The sequence below is a fragment of the Sinocyclocheilus grahami genome, unplaced genomic scaffold, assembly GCF_001515645.1.
Source record: "Sinocyclocheilus grahami isolate Dianchi unplaced genomic scaffold, SAMN03320097.WGS_v1.1 scaffold782.1, whole genome shotgun sequence".
Lineage (NCBI taxonomy): Eukaryota > Metazoa > Chordata > Actinopteri > Cypriniformes > Cyprinidae > Sinocyclocheilus > Sinocyclocheilus grahami.
This window is the reverse complement of record NW_015505961.1, coordinates 78,900-96,399: the sequence shown is the minus strand read 5'-3', so window position 1 is coordinate 96,399 and position 17,500 is coordinate 78,900. Positions and strand designations below refer to the sequence as shown.

Sequence of the window (17,500 nt, the reverse complement as noted above, 5' to 3'; positions counted from 1 at the left end):
GCATCCGGTGCGTGAGGTGTGTACGCGCTCTGGCGTAGTTTACGTTAATGGGTGTGTTGATATCCAGCCGAAGAGCAATCAAACATAACTTCAGGCGAGCAGGCTCAGAAGTTAGGAATACGTGGAAAGTCACCACTCCCGAATGAGTTCGCGCGAGAGAACGTAATCTTTTAAGTTTTAAGTCGGTTTGAACAATACGGATAAGCGCAAGTACCATTTTGATTAGCCGTCATACCTACAATGACTGTGCACTGTGTAAACAATGAGTGACGTATACGCGTGAGAGATCACTTCCGGCGCTTGCGTAAACTACACCAGAGCGCATACACACCTCACGTATCCCGTGCACGCATTCAAAGACATGGATGCCCTGGGGGTAAGCAGATAAACAGATAAACATCAAATTTTCATTTTTGGGTGAACTATCCGTTTAAAGTTTAGAAAACACATTTCTGGAAATATTATGTATTTTATTTAAACTCACCTGTCAGAGTGCTGTATTTCTCACATAGCAAGTGCTCAAAATGTACGTTTTAAAGCAGGAGTTGGGTCAGTATTAACAATAGGCTATGTTTTAGATGATTATTAATAGATGTTGTAATGTACAGGCTATTTTGTGTTTTAGATATCATTTACAATTTTGACGTATTTTCTAGATTAATGAGCGAGTTGGTTTGTTTTCATTTTGTTTTACGACTAATATTATGGCATTATTTTATTGCCATTTCGGTTGATTTGTTGTAAATACTCGGCCTGAAAACTGCGATAGATAATCTCTGAGGAGTCATGACGTCACGGAGGCTGTTGAACCCTCTCGCGGGCCCAAGAAAACACATTTCTGGTAATATTGTCTATTTTAATATGTTTTATTAAATAAATTCATCCGTCCGAGTGCTGTATTTGTAACATAGCAAGTGCTCAAAATTAATACTTTAAAGCAGTAGTTCAACCCAAAATTAAAATTCTGTCATTAGCATTTTGTTGCGATTTAGCCTGATTTGTTGTAAATATAACTGCGATCGCTAATCGCGTTGGAGTCATGACGTCACAGTCTGTTTAATTTTTAAAATAAAAAAATTAAAAATTTGCCTGGTATGCTCTCTCATCTTTTTAAGTGGGAGAACTTGCACAATTGGTGGCTGACTAAATACTTTTTTTCCCCACTGTATATATATATATATATATATATATATATATTATGAATTTATATTTATTTATTTATTTTTTTTTTACTTTAATTTAATTTATTTTATTTTTAACTCACCTGTCAGAGTGCTGTATTTCTTACATAGCTAGTGCTCAAAATCGACAATTTAAAGCAGTAGTTCAGCCAATATGGACAATTCTGTCATCTACTGCTGACTGAACTTTATCTGTAGATGATTTATCTGCTGTAATACGCTAGCAGCCCTCTTTAACGTTCTCCTTTGGCGTCTGTAGATTAGAGGAACTTGTAAACCAGTGGATTTGGCGGCAGGATTTCTGGCTTCCTCCTGGCGTCACATGGAAAGACCTCGCTGAAGGGACGGTGGACGGAGGTCGGCACCCCGTACCGCGCGACCTGCTCATCTCCCTGCCCTTGGCCCTGGGTTTCATCGCACTGCGGTTCGTTTTCGAAAGGTGCGTATCAGTATCACGTCTATATTCACCATATAAGATCATTTTAACATTAACCGGCGCAAACTGTGATTGGTAGCGTATCATTACTGTAAACACTAGCGGATTGGGTTACTAATACACGGTTTGGTTTCTCCTAAGGGTTTTCTCTCTAGTGCGCTTATTAGGACGCTTTCTACGTTTAACCGGGATGTATTATACAACAGTTCGTCTCTGAATGATTGAAATGAGGATATCAGTAGCTGTAGTTTAGTGTGTCAGTTCTGACAGAATGAAAGTGGAGCATTGTGTTCCCATGGTTTTGTTGTCAATATTTCCTTGTAACAAAAACCACTAATGCGGGCTGATATTTTTACACTGTCGCCATTGTGTTTTTGCAGCGACTGGATACTCAATGCACTTGTTTATTTTTTCTATTAAAGAACTGTTTGTTTATTCTGTTCATTTTTTTACAGACAATTTTTACTAAGAACTATTAGTTCAAATGGAAATCAAATGAAAGATGTATTGAAATTATACATTGTACAGAAGTTATTTAATATAAATATGTATATACAGTATGTATGTGTGTGTGTGTATAAATGTATGTTGTTTATATAATGTACATTTACATGTAATATATAAATGTATATACCTTAAATTTGTGTATTTTTTGACCTAATTTCTCATTATCGTAATCCAAACATAATCTTATTCTCATTTATTTATTTATTCTATTAAAAAATGCATGTATATTTTTAACATTATCATATAAAACATATATAAAGCAATACTATATAATTTTAATTAAGTACATATTTTAATTATGTATTATATAACTAAATAGTTAATTCAAAATGTAACAATTATATTTGAATAATTATTAATTTACCAAACAAATTAATAGATACATTTTTTTACATTAGTTTGATTTTTATCTTTGAGTTGTGTTTTCATTAAAGCATGAGGTTGGCAGGGTTATGTCTATTATATCATATTTCAGTATATTATTAAAATTAAAATTTAAAATGCATTATTATTATTAAGACATTAAATTAAAATATTCTTAAAAAAAACATATATATATATATATTTTTTTTTTGCATTACAGACACAATGACAGCCAATCAAAAGCTATTTAATATTTAATGCACAGTTAACAGAAGTACTATTATGGACCAATCAAATTCTCTGGTGGGCGAGGCTACGCAGCATTCTGCATAGCAATCAAACCTTCTTTCACATATCATATTAATTATGTCTTATTTCAGTTGGTTATGTGATGAAATCTGACCTCTTGGCCATTTATTCACTCTTATATTACAGAGTCATGAAGTTACTCTGCCGGTCTGGAAGAGCGAGTCAAGTGCAGACCTGCTGTATGTATATGTATCGCAGAAAGGGCGCGATTACCTCTGGCTTACAACGCCAGCTGTTTCTCACGTCGCTCCCTTTCTTGCCATTAACTCATCAAAAGCCGCCCAGTTCTGGCTGTACAGCGACTCGCGTTTGATTTAAAGATCTTGAGTTACAGACAGTGTCGGGTTTCGGTGAGCGTCGCGCCCTCGAGTGCCGGTGCATTGAGTCACGTTTGTCTCTGTCTGTGTGTTACAGGGTTGTGGCGCTGCCGCTCAGCCGGCGGTTGGGCGTCCAGGACAGGGTTCGGGTGCGTGTCACACCCGTCCTGAAGCTGGAGGCGTTTTACCTGCAGAAGAAGCAGCAGCCGTCACAGGTTAGTGAGTCACATGATCACCTGCCGTCTGTGACGTGTGATTTAATACTGGACATCCATACCAGAGGATATACTGTATATGTGTACAGCTGCTGAGCACAAAAACACTTGGGACTGTTTATTTATTAATCATAGCACTTCAATATTATTTCAACTTTTATCACATTTGTTACACTATTTTATTACAATATGAATCAAAATTCAAATATTATTGATAAAATTCAGCTTTGACATCACAGGAATAAATTATATTTTACAATATTACTGTTTTTTCCCCTGTATTTTGATCAAATAAATGCAGCCTTGATGAGCATAAGAAACTTCTTTAAAAAAATATAAACAATTGTAGAGATCCCAAACTTTTGACTGGTAGAGTATATATTATAAAAACATTTTTTTTGTGTATGAAATTATTATAGTAGGCCAAATTACAAAAAAATGCCATTAAAATAACCGTTTAATACATAGTTAAATAGTTACAAAAGCATTAAAAAATAAGTTTACGTTTCAGTAATTATTAAATCACCCAACACATTAATAAATGGCCTTTGTATTTCATTTTTCATTTAAAGCAGAAGATTGTGACATTTAATTTTTATATTTGGATACATTTTTCTTGGAAGCAACATTCATTGAACATTACATTTTCAGGGTTATGGTTATTATACTGCAGTTTATTTATAATATAAAATACAGCATAATGCAGGGCTCCAGACTGCGACCATTTTTTCTGCCGGTGCGAGTAAATTTTGTGTGCGGTCAACAACCACATTGTTCAGCTCGCGCTGCCATTTCTGTCGCATATGAGAAACATCAAACGGCAAACGAAACGAAAGCGTAACAAAATCGCGCTACTCGTTTGAGCTTGAACAGTGACGCAAACAAACTAGTCCGAGCTCAGAACAGCTTTACTCGGGAACCAAAGTTGATTTCGCGACACTGTTATTGCAACCGCACGGCGCTGCAAGATCCAGTGAGAAGCGTTTGAATGCACTGCAGAATGAATAAAGGTTGCTGCAAGATTTACTGAGAAGCATTCAAATTCTGCACAGAAAGCTCTGTTATAAACAGATCAAACGGCGCTGACGCAGAAAACCAGAAGCGGTAATGCTAACTGTAACCATGAGGTTGTGGCAGAAATAGTCGAATGTTATTACCATATTGGCCTGAATGTAAGATGACCCTGATTATAAGACGACCCCCCCTTTTTCCAGATGTACCTTTTGGAAAAATACTTTTTAAAAAGCAAATCTTGTTTTTTCTCAGTAAAACACATTTTGTCTTCAATTACATATTGCATTACATATTGAACAATGCAATTCAATTTCATATTGCATATTTTTCCTATTTTAATTTTTGTTTTTAAAGTATGGTAAAAACTGGTAAAATGTACCAACAATCACATTTAAAAAAGATACACTTTTTGATATACCATAAAAAAAAAAAAACAGGTAGCCCATCTGAAGCAGGACATTTAGGCTATCCATCTAATAGTAGCCTACCAAAATCTTATTAACAGTAGAAGTTAAATCTTACTGTAGTCTTCAAATCTGGGTACTGTCTTACGTTTTAAAATCACAAAGAGAGTTTGGTCCCATCAGGCTAACGTGACCGTCACGACTCGTGCAGCTGTAAGCTTTTCTTATTCTTTAGTTTTTACTCGTGATCTTTACAACACGCATTACATTACATATTTCATGGCACTCTCGTTTTATGCGTATTTGGCGCCACCTATTGTTGTGGGTGTATTATTGACGTGTCAAAGTCTAGACCCTGAATATAAGACGACCGCGTTTTTTCAGATGTATTTCCAAGAAAAAAACATCGTCTTATATTCGGGTCAATACGGTACATTATTCATTCCAGGGTTTGTGCAACCTTTTGAGAGAGAAATTCAAGCAATTTTCAGTAGATGCATTTCCATTACAGATTTGCGCAAAACTTTGGCGATATTTTCTGAATGTCGATAAAAAAGTATTGCGAAATGATGGCGTTTCCATTAACCAATGTTATGCGGCTAAAACGTAACCTTTGCCTCTCGCGATAAGTCATGGCAACGGATTTTGGTGGGATTTTGACGGATTTTGGCTATATTTATTCAAAGGAGGCTTATGCGTGTATCTTTACAGAAGCAGCAAAGAGAGCCGCTTCAGAAACGTGCGTGGCACGGCTGGAATAAACCATAGCCTGTATAAAAACATAAACACAAGCGCTGAGTGGCCGTAATCAGCTTCAGTGACCGTATCAGAGCCACACTGCACCGCAGACGTGTGCAATGTAAATTGTCTTAAGTATTAATAGTAGGGAAAGCCCCTTATACTGGAGCGCGGCCACTTATGAAGTGTTTCTTGGAGGTTATAGTACGTTGAAGATTGATCATATGACTTTTTACATACTCCATTTGACCTGTAAATGCGAAAAAGCCATTTCCATTGCAGTTTTGCGAATTAATCCTTTTTCGCATTGCTTGAAAAACCACCTCATGCGAGCGTAAAAACTTTTTTGCGATATATGGCAGTTTTTGCGAAATTGACACGTTTCCTAGTGTCTTGAAACGCGCCTAGTGACTTACAAGCATTTCACACAACTGTTGCCAGCACTTTAAAGCTCCTAAATGATCCAGTTTGAATGCTATTTTCAATGGGATGACCTAAATATACTGCGGTGAACAAACACTTATGAAAAATTAAAAAAATACATCAAATCACCATTATAACCTGTAGATGGCAGCAGAGGAGCACTTATTGGCTTATTAGTTATTCATTTCTACCTTTTCCTTTATATTTTAAAATGATAAAATCACCATTATAACCTGTAGATGGCAGCAGAGGAGCACTTATTGGCTTATTAGTTATTCATTTCTACCTTTTCCTTTATATTTTAAAATGATAAAATCACCATTATAAAATATCAAATCATCAAGAAATCAGATTTTGTCAGAGTTTCACTCTTTTTTTTGTTTTTAAAGTAAAAAAACGCCAGAGTGCTTTGTAAAACAAACTTTTCTTCAATTTGCGACTAAATCACACGTAATCACTGAAGTTGTTGGTCGGTTTAATGTAAGACTATAGAAGAATAATGGTACATTTAATAAGAGTACAATATATATATCTTTTCTACATAAAAATTCGATTTTGCACATGTTACTGTTGTTAATAAAATACATTTTGTAAGCTTGCCAACTCAACTTTTTGACATACAAGCCGATTTTGACATATCAACAAATTAGTTTCAAAATATAATACAATGAAATCCTAATTTTAGTTTTCCCGTGTCTGTGTTTGTTTGTTCAGAGTGATTTGCTGGTTCTGGAGAAGCACTGTGGACTCTCTCAGCGTCAGATCCAGACCTGGCTGCGTCAGCGCCGAAACCAGGACCGGCCCGGAAACACCAGGAAGTTCTGTGAAGCCTCGTAAGCCTCTGAAGCCTAACCCACAGCAGACATCTGTGATTGATTGTGTTTGCATTTGATTAACATTAGGGATGCACCGATATGAAAATTTTGGCCGATACCGATATGGTGGCCGATATATCGTGCATCCCTAATTAACATGAGCTTTCCTGTGTGCTTGCTCAGGTGGAGGTTTGTGTTTTATCTCATGGCGTTCTCAGCTGGTCTCGTCTCGCTCATTAATGTGAGTATCTCCATAATGCTGGCGTTTCTCAGTTCTCTCCTCAGCATCATGCTCACGTTTGGAAATACATGTAATCAAATATTGAGACGTTCTCGGGGAAAAAAAGTTGCCATTCGTGCCTGACAATTTCAGAAAATTGTTTTATTTTGACCGTTTCATTTAATATTATTTTAATAATAACAATAATAATATATTTGTGTGATTATAATATTTTGGCTTAAATATGTATTTTATTTTAAATAAAATAAAACATTTACAGAAATACAATAAAAGTAAATAAAATGTAATAAACACAGACTTTTATGATTTCTTAATATTATCTAATATATTTAATACACCACAACTTAGTTATATTATGAATGAAAAATTTGTACTTGTAAAATAAAATAATAATAATAGATTTGTATTATTTCTTAATAATGTCTAATATACCTAATACACAAAAATGAGCGGTCCTATAATAATAATAAAAAAATTGCGCATTTTACTCCAAAGTGAAAAAGATAATAATTATTATTATTATTTGTTTTGTGTCATTTTTTGCTTAAATGTTTTTAATAAAATATTTAGAGATATATATATATAATAAATTAATTTAATAAAAGTAGATTTACATTAATTCTTAATATCTAATACACTTAATACACAAAGATTTGCAGTCCTATATTTAACACACAAAAAATTACTCCCCAGTAAAAAAAAATATATATAATCAAATTTAAAATAAAATATTTATAATGATGTAATAAAACAAATACAATTTATTTTTTTATTAATTCTTTATAATATCTAATACACTTTTCAGTAATACACTAAAATGAGCAGTCCTATATAAAACAAAACATTTGGTGCATGTTACACTAAAATAAAAATAAAGTATTTGATAATATTTTAGATTTTTTGATAATTTTTATTTCTTAATATCTAATACACTTCACACACAACAATTAGTAGTCATATAATGAATGAAAAATGGGTGCATGTTACTCCAAAATAAAAAAAGAAAAGAAAAAACAAAGTATTTTCTTCATCAAGACTTGCGCATTCAAACATATACAGTCACATGCAATAATTTTTGTCAAATGGTGTTTTTCAGACTCCGTGGTTTTGGGATCACCGGGAATGCTGGCGCGGATACCCGAGACAGGTCCGTAACAAACGGCTCTCCACACACATTCACTTCCTGCAGAACAATCCCAGGAACTAGTGAGCGCCGCACCCCACGATCCGATCAAAACAGTCAAGACTTATCTCACGAGAGCCAGAATCATCTGCGAAATATTACAATAAAAACTCTTCAGGTTTCATTTGTTCTCAGAAACTAGTTGTTAACTAGATATTTGTACCTTGTTACCTTTCACTTGATTATTGGTGCGTTTTCCAGATGCTATTATTTGTGATTTGGTCTGCAGGCCGTAGCAGAAGCTCAGTACTGGTATTACATCGTGGAGTTGTCCTTCTACCTCTCGCTTCTGCTCTGCGTATCGGTGGACGTAAAGCGCAAAGTAAGTTTCCTGAAATTTTGTGTGACATTTCCTTCGAAAGATGAATTGTGCGTATTTGTTTGTTTCGGTTGTGCAGGACTTCCAAGAGCAGATCATTCACCACATCGCCACCATTTTCCTCATCGCGTTCTCGTACTGCGCCAACTACGCGCGCGTGGGAACGCTGGTGATGCTCGTCCACGACTCTTCTGACTTCCTGTTGGAGGTAAATCTGATTGGCCGATCTGTCAGCTTCCATTATACCATCATGGATGTAGAGCTCAATGAAATGTTTCCTTTTTTTCACAAATTCCATGTTTTTCTGTGTTCATCTTTCTGGACTCCCTTTAAATGGTTAAATTAAATGACATTACATTTTAGTCGTGAAAGCGCATTTCTAATCGATTGAAATCATGAAACCTATACAACTTAAGAACAATCTATTAAAAGTTTTACAAGCATTACATTTTTAGGGTCCTGTGAAATACATTTAATTTCCCCCCACTAATTCTGTTTATTTTTAACAAATTCTGTTATTCTATAAATTTTTTGGATTACCTTTTAATGGTTTAATTAAAGATTATTCATCAAAAAACATGTCAAATTAAGTAAATTCAATAAAACTATTTAATACATTTTTTAGATAAAAACTTTTTAATAGGGCACTATGAAATCTTTTGTTTGTTTGTTTTTCAGAAATTATGATCATTATCATAAAAAAAAAATTAGTGCTTTTTTTAAATAAAAAAATTAATTTCTGGTAAATAAATGAAGGCATCAAACATTCATTTCATTTATCCTTTAATCAAATGAAATTTAAAACAAACCTTTTTTTTGGCAAACAAAGTGCTCCTCAACTGAGGATTATTGTTAAAATGAAAACCTGGACGAAAAATTGTGATTATTCATGTTTGCTATCTTTGTTAATTCGCAAAGTCCACGTAAGGTAATTGGAGTTCATTGCATTAGTTTTTAACACATCAATACTGAAAAACAGGATTCTGAGAGTATTTATTTTAGAAGATGTTTCATGTTCTTTTTGCTCATGGGGTTAATAAATACCAGAAAATACATTATGGATGTATACACACACACACACACACACACACAGAAAGCTCATCTTATTGAAACAGAATAAAGTACATAAATGACTTTGACTTATACAAGTATATATATATATATAGATAGATATATATGAGCAATATCACTCAACTACTTCCTTCCGCCACGGATTCAAAGCTCAAGACAGTTAAACATACGTCACTTTTAGAATTGGTATCGAGGGCATGTGCTGCTTCAGTTAGGTTATTAGTGAGAAATAATGAGGTTATAAGAGAAACAATGCGGCAAGACGTGCATCCAAATGAGAGAGAGAGAGACCATGAAGCTTGACGTTTCTTCTTATATTAACTAACGTACTCTACGATTAGCTCAGTGAATAATAAAAAAAACCATAGACCCGGCTAGAACAAGCGGAGTGATACAAAATTGTGAAAGGGCGTTCCTGTAGCGATACCAGTACAATATCTCACGGTTCTCAACCAATCAGATTTGAGAACCAGAACGAACTGTTGTATAAAAAGAAATAACTAATGCTTTGTTTTTGCTTGATTTGCAGTCTGCTAAGATGTTCAATTATGCTGGATGGAGAAAGACCTGTGATGCCTTGTTTGTCTTTTTCGCCGCCGTATTCCTGGTAACTCGCCTTGTGGTGTTCCCATGCAGGTAAGAACTTCATTTCATTTAATGCTGATTTCAGATCATTTTGAATGGGTCTTCTCAAATCTAAGACGTTTGCATGGCTAAAATCTTCTTACGATTTATAAACTGTATTTTGGTTTATTTCCAGAATCGTCTACACAGCTGTGGTGGATTCGTTGGACGTCTTTCCTCCGTACTCTGGTTATTATTTCTTGAACGGCCTGTTGCTGGTTCTTCAAGCCCTGCACATCTTCTGGGCTTGGCTGATTCTTCGAATGGTTCACAAATTTGTCTTTTTAGGCAAAGTGAGTATCTTAAGTTGTAAGTTTATAAATGATGTTATCCCTCAATTTTCGAACAAACATGTTTTTAAGGTGGAACGCGATGAACGGAGCGATGAAGAGAGTGAGGCTGATGAAGAGGAAGAAGAAGATGGAGAAGAAGATCACAGCTGGGAGCAGAAAAAGGGTGCCCTTAACTCTAAACTGGCGTCGTTGGCCAGTAACTGTGTTCTGAACAATTTAACGAATCAGAGGCGAAAAATTAATAGCAGAATGCCGAAAGCCAGATAGTAATGCTACTTAATGTATTTAAACTTGTTAAATCATCTCCAACTTTCTTGGCTTATCTTGTTTATCATGGTCCTACAGTAATTTCAGACCGCTGATGTTTTGTTTTCCTGAAAACATAATGCATAGTCAGAAGATTGCATTAAAAAAATAGTTTGTATTATTATATTACCATTGGAGTATATTGGAAATAGGTTCAACTTCAATTCATTTGTTTAAAATTAGTATAATTAATTATAGTGCATTGGCTGAGTAGCACTTAAACTCAGATTAAAAAGTTTGCATAGATAAAAATGGTTCATAAACAGACATCTTGAGTATTTAATTGTTGAATAATTCTGCAACTGTTCATTATGGAAGAGTGATATTTAAATAAAAAAAATGAGTCGGCTCTCCTGACTAGAGAGACCCACAACATTTAGATGCATTCTTTTTAAATACTTTTGTATTGGTATAGGTATTCTTCTAAGTTGTGTGGAAATGTGTGAATTTTCTGCAGTGGCTGTTGTTTTCAAAATTGGCATTGGTGGACCACTGGGAAAGACTTGCGGTGCCATCTTGTGTGAAGTGTCCACTTGTCTTAGTGATTCTGCTACTGAAAGATTTTGTTGCAAGAAACTACTGGAGTTTGTTAGATGGCACTTTGGTTGTGCTTTTGGTTGCCTTACCAAATGAGGAATCAGATGATATCTCACTGGAGCATGTGCCTCGAGCCTATGTAGGCCCCTTGATTTATATAATCTGCTCCAAGGGCTGAAGGCAAAGTGTTCTTGTTGTTCTAGATGGTTCTAGAAAGTTTATTGGCACAGTAGCCATAACTGACCTTTCGTTCCAAAGCTGTGCATCTGTCTTTCACTGTTTAAATGGTTTTTTTTTTTTAAACCTGTGATTGTTTTTGTATTAATTTTCCTCTTTTTTTTATTGGGATTTACCATGTTCTGAGTTTGTTAATGCAACATTTTGTCAGAAGACAGAAGAGGGATATATTCTTAGAATCTTAAATACTGTTAATGTTGCATACTTGCTTCTCATTCGACATTTTTCTCTGTGACCTTTTGAATAACAATAAAAAAGTTTTAGAATATGATTATCCTCAACGTTGCTGAACAAAATGTTCCTGCATTGGTTTAATACTTGTCCTCTGACTTAAAGAAGGAATAGTGTTGACATTATGGCTTTAGAAAGGATTGACATGCATTGTGATACAACCTCTTATGGGGGCAGGACAGGGTTAGGTTAGGGTTAACCCTAACCCATTTTATCATCAACTTCCAAGCGAGTGTCAATGTAAGGGTCCAGTAGAATCATGTTTGGGTATGTTTTGTTTATCTTTCCCTCGCTTATTATGTAAATCTGCCCGTTAACTGTGGCACAGCCTGTGAAAAATGTATTGTCCAGACTGTCCTCTTGAAGAACGGTCCACTCGTCTGTGTCAGTGTCTAAGTGCAGAGCCTGTCCTCCCAGTAGATAGAGAGCACCATTGAGCTCTGTTGCAAGAAGGTCATAACTGGAAAAGAAGTACACATGTATCCAATAAGAATTCACTTTGGTTTACCAAAGCGTATAGAACTGATACAGAGCTATTTGTGGTGGCATCTTTGAAAAGTATTGCCTTAAAAAGAGTGGACAACATTGGCTCTTGAGTTTAGCTCCAACCCTAATCAATCACACTTGTGCAATTTTCAAATAATCCTGTTAAATGTTTTAGATGCATTAGGGGTTGGAAGTAAAATCTGCAGGGCAGTTGACCTTGAGGGCAAGACTTGCCCAAGCCTTGCTTAGAACAAGTTAGTCCCAACTGTGTCTACTCACCGTGGGAATAGAGAATAGGACACCACATCCCATTGATCAGCCTCTGGCCTGTACCTCTGAATCCCACTGTAAACATCCCCATTCTCATCTAGACCACAGGCCACGTAAATACTAGTCCCCATAGTGACAATGACTGCCCTTTCCACAGCCCGGCCCTTGGGGCTGATGGTGTCCCATTCCTTGGCTCCCAAAACCAGCTTCTCGGCGTCAGCCACAGGCCCCTCACCCATGCTACCACCAAACACAAACAGCTGGAACTCCAGAGCCGCTGAGCAGTGGCTGTGTCTGGACTTCTGCATTGCCGGGCCGTCCACCCATCGCTTGTTGCCATGCTCGTAAATGCTCACCCAGTCCACACTATACCATAACACATCCTGGAAGTAGCCTCCAGGCACTACTATGTTGTCCCTTTAGAGCAAGAAATTATATTTTAGATGGTGTGGACAGTTAGACAACAAAGGCAAAATGCCCAATTCTGTTTCTGGAGATCTACAGTACTTTCATGCAAAGGTCAGCTCCAGTCCTAGTCAAACACACCTGAACAAGCTCATTAAAGGGGCTTACACACCATGATTCCACTCCAATATATACACAACATATATTGGAGCACTGAATGTAGGTCTCCAGAAACAGGATTCGGCACTCCTGACTTAAAAGTTTTGTTTTGGAACACGTACCACCTGATCGGGCATGTTCCAGGTAGGTCATTAGGCGCTTTCGCACCGCGTAGTTCTAGGAACTAGCCAGCAGGGTCGTTCCTAGAGAACCAATCTCCTCGGGCCATTTTCCTGGTTGCATTCGCACTGGCAACAGGAACTCTGAAGCGACCGACAGCGACGTCTTTATTCATGGCATTTACAAACATCAACCACTGGTGAATGTGATGTGACCGGAGCTCTTTTTGTTGTGTGTCATGGGTATCGTGATAACAAAGATTTAATGTAAACGCACAATTTACGTGATAGAAAGAGCATGAAAATCAGACAAAATCTCCTATGACAACTTGCAGTGTTATCATTGCGGCTGAGAAAAGAACACAACGTTGCAGACAACAGGTAAATGCCATTATCATTGGTTTCCATGTTTATGTAGTAAATATTTTTACATGGCTTTTTAAAAATGCCGGGCAGCCAGTGTTTCGTATGCGGTTGGCCAATCAGCATACACTTACATCACTGGTAGTTCCTATAGAACTGTTCTAGACCCTACACTGAAGTAGGAACCAATTTAGTTCCCGCAAATGGAGTTCCTAGAACAAATATGTTACTAGTTCTGAAAAAGCTTTTGTGAATATTTATGGCAATATCTTTCAAGGATAGTTGAGTTATATATGGCTGGCATTAGTCTAAACATCAGGGCTTATAATGTGTATGTATGCAAGTTTTGTCAAGTCAATACCACAATAAACCACCAGGGGTAGATAGTGGACAACTAAACATCTTTAACCCATACAGTATGTAGTGTATACTACTTTGGGAAATGCTGATTAATTTTTTTGTGGTAATTATTTATATAGCTCAAGAGATAAAGGAATTCACTTGAGAAACCACTGTGTGGAGTTTATTGTATTTAAAATAAAAACACCTGGGATTTTGTGATCTTATCACTATTGTTTTAAGATTTGCTTTGGTGAAGCATCTAAGTTTGTTATGTGTACGTCTCAGAACTTTGACTTGTCACTCCTATACATCCAGAGCATTGCAACCAAAAAAATCTTGGCTGTGGTTTTGTGGTCCAACTTCCTTAATCCTGATATGTGTCTTTGTGCTCTCCTGACCACTGCCAAAAACCAAGGCTTGGAAGTATGGACTCGGCTGGGCCAAATGACCATGGTTCACAAACAACTCTCTCTCTCCACCTGGAGCACTACGTCAAGTGTGTGTCGTAGACACCATCCTGATCTTTCTCAAAAAAATCTTTCTCTGTGCCTAAGCTGAGATCATAAGTACCTATTTCTTGCTGAATAAAAATTTTTGGTTTTATTTTGGAATTTTTTCCAGCGCTGTGGTCCAAGGTCCTTAATCTCAGCATGCATCCTGGTGCTCTGCTGACCACGGCAAAAAAAAAAAAAAGCCTTGAAAGTAGGGACTCAGCTGGGCCAAACGCTCACGGTTCACAAAATACAATTATCCCTCTATCTGGAGCACTATGTCAGGAGCAATAACGACAGAAACCTGATCCTCCTCAACTAAATCTTTCTCAGTTTCTGGGAAAGCTCTGGTCCAAATTCTTGTTTTGTCCAAGTCAATACCACAACAAACCACAAGGCGTAGATGTTGGACAACTGAACATGTCTAATCTATATGTAGGGTATATTACTTTGGGAGTTTACTGCTTTTGAGAATTGTGTGGTATGATCTTGTCATATAATGAAATTGACTTTCATAGTATTTTTTTTTCTATACTATGGAAAGCAATGGCTACCGTTACCTTTTTGGTTACCAACATTCTTCAAATGTCTTATTTTGTGTTCAACAGAAGAAAGAAATTGAGGGTGAGTAAATGATGACAGAATTTAGATTTTTGTTAAACATGCCCTATCAAATAACAAATAAACTTGAAATAAAATCGAGTTAATTAGCCAACTAGATTGTCACATATCAACTATCAATGCTGTTTTTTTTTTTAACCAAAAACTCATGATTGTAGACGTTATCGACAGTTCTTATTTTAAACATGGGTTTAAAGATACTAACATACCCATGCAGCGCAGAAAATTTGGTTTATTTTTAATATTAATGGTTTGATGTAGGGGAACAGATGAGTTGAAAAGTAGTTTGGTGACGGCCACTGCATAAACGTTGTATTTCACACAGTAGAGGCTAATAATGAAAGAAAAGTAAACACTAAATATGACATAACATGGCATAAAGTAGACACCATATTTAATTTGACATATTTCCAAAATTGTTCCAGTGGAGAAAACGCAACAAAAATGGTACGACATGTTGAAAAGATGTATGTCTATCCATCAAAGGCTTGTTTTGGTGACAAATTAAATTTGGCATCTACTTCGACTGAAACGTCTCATTATTAATAATACTGAAAAACAATTGTGAGAAATGAGCGATGACCTTGAGAGTTTTTGGCAGGGTTTTAACTGTGATAAATAAAACCTCACTAGACGCACACAGCAGAGATAGCAGCAGAAACCAGACATACAACGCACACCTCGTCGTAAAGGATCGGCTATATTGATAAAAAAAAATTTAGTTTTAGCTGTGCTGATTATAACGTCACATCATGGCTTCAGTTTAAACTCCATGAAAATCATGGAAGACCAGTCGACGTCCAATTCGCTTTAATGCACACATGCACACGCAACATGCAGCCTAGCACTTGCATTCTCTCCGTTGCCATCCTCCGAGTGTCGTCACGTCTAAACGGTTAACGTTCACTCATCGTCAAAGTTCTGCTGGAGCAGGAAGTTCGCGGCGAGGTTTTCGTTCTTCTCGCAGGCGAAGTAGGCTTGGATGACGAGCCCTTAACTAGAAAACAACGCAATTTTATAAAATGTTAAAACATGTTATGTGAAATGACTGTTCGTTCAATCATTTTTAATTAATTATTAAAATTAAAATATAATTTTTACAATTTTTTTGTATTGTATTCTATTTGAAAGTTTATTTTATTTCAAATAAGAATTTTTGTTAACCCTGACATTTTGTATAAGATACAATTACATTGTGTATGTGTATAAAGTTTATTTTTTGTGGAAATGTTAAAATGCACATTATAAATGACTTAAAAAGCTGAGTAATTACCAATATAAACATTAAATTAAGATAACAGTTATTTGAATTTGAATAGATTAAAATACAAAATAATTAATAAACAAATTTATAATAAATTATTTTCAATTCACAAATGACTACATAACCATTAGAATGCAACAATAATAAAAAAAATAAATTATGCACATTTTATTCAAAAACAAAAAAAAGTTTAAAAATTTTTAAAAATCATTTAATGTATATTTAAATAATTGTAATTATTTAAACATATCTAATAATTAAATATTAACAATTTAATTATTTTATACACACACATATATATATACATATACATACACATACACTACCGTTCAAAAGTTTGGGATCAGGATGACTTTTAAATGTTTTTTACAGGAGGTTCTTCTGCTCATCATGGCTGCATTTATTTAAAATGCAGCTGCATTTATACAAAAATACAGGCTGCATTTTTGGCTCATCATGGCTGCATTTATACAAAAATACAGGAAAAATACAGGAAAAAATTTTATATTGTGAAATAGTATTACAAGGTAAAATAAAATTTTTCTGTTTTAATATACATTAAAATGTAATTTATTCCTGTGATCAAAGCTGAATTTTCAGCATCATTACTCCAGTCTTCAGTGTCACATGATCTTCAGAAATATTATAATATGCTGAATTATTGTTGTGCTGCTTAATATTTTTTGGAACCAGTGATACTTTTTTTTCAGGATTCTTTGATGAATAAAAAGTTAAAGAGAAAAGAATGTATTTAAAATATAAATATTTTCTAACAATATACACTACAGTTCAAAAGATTGGGGTCAGTACATTTATATTCTTTCTTTTATTGAAAGAAATGTAAACTTTTATCATGTGACACTTTATACTGGAATAATGGCTGATGGAAATTCAGCTTTGCATCAGAAATAAATAATATTTTAAAGTATATTAAAATAGAAACCATTATTTTATATTGTAATAACGTTTTGCAAGATTACAGTTCTTTTCTGTATTTTTGATCAAATAAATGCAGCCTTGATGAGCATAAGAAACATCTTTAAAAAAACATTACAAGTCTTACTGATCCCAAACTTTTGAACTGCAGTGTATATATATATATATATTATTGCTGATGTATTATTATACATATATACGTATATGTGTATATGTATATGTATATGTATATATATATATATATATATATATATATATATATATATATATATATATATAT

The 17,500-nt window shown here is 35.1% G+C and overlaps 1 protein-coding gene across 2 annotated transcripts in view; it reads left to right on the top strand.

Moving 5' to 3' along the window:
• The window catches only part of cers4a (ceramide synthase 4a), a 13,078-nt gene extending 1,137 nt beyond the window's left edge, over nt 1-11,941 (top strand). The window contains exons 2-11 of one of the 2 annotated variants that reach the window (XM_016246070.1): nt 1,441-1,620; nt 3,211-3,328; nt 6,622-6,740; nt 6,906-6,963; nt 8,060-8,110; nt 8,376-8,468; nt 8,545-8,673; nt 10,066-10,172; nt 10,297-10,453; nt 10,523-11,940. In XM_016246070.1, the coding sequence (XP_016101556.1) occupies nt 1,441-1,620; nt 3,211-3,328; nt 6,622-6,740; nt 6,906-6,963; nt 8,060-8,110; nt 8,376-8,468; nt 8,545-8,673; nt 10,066-10,172; nt 10,297-10,453; nt 10,523-10,720 (1,210 nt within the window). In that variant the 3' untranslated portion in view covers nt 10,721-11,940. Of the gene's footprint in view, nt 1-1,440; nt 1,621-3,210; nt 3,329-6,621; nt 6,741-6,905; nt 6,964-8,059; nt 8,111-8,375; nt 8,469-8,544; nt 8,674-10,065; nt 10,173-10,296 lie in introns of both variants that reach the window. The other variant, XM_016246069.1, reaches the window with a different exon arrangement.
• The last annotated feature ends 5,559 nt before the right edge of the window (nt 11,942-17,500 follow it).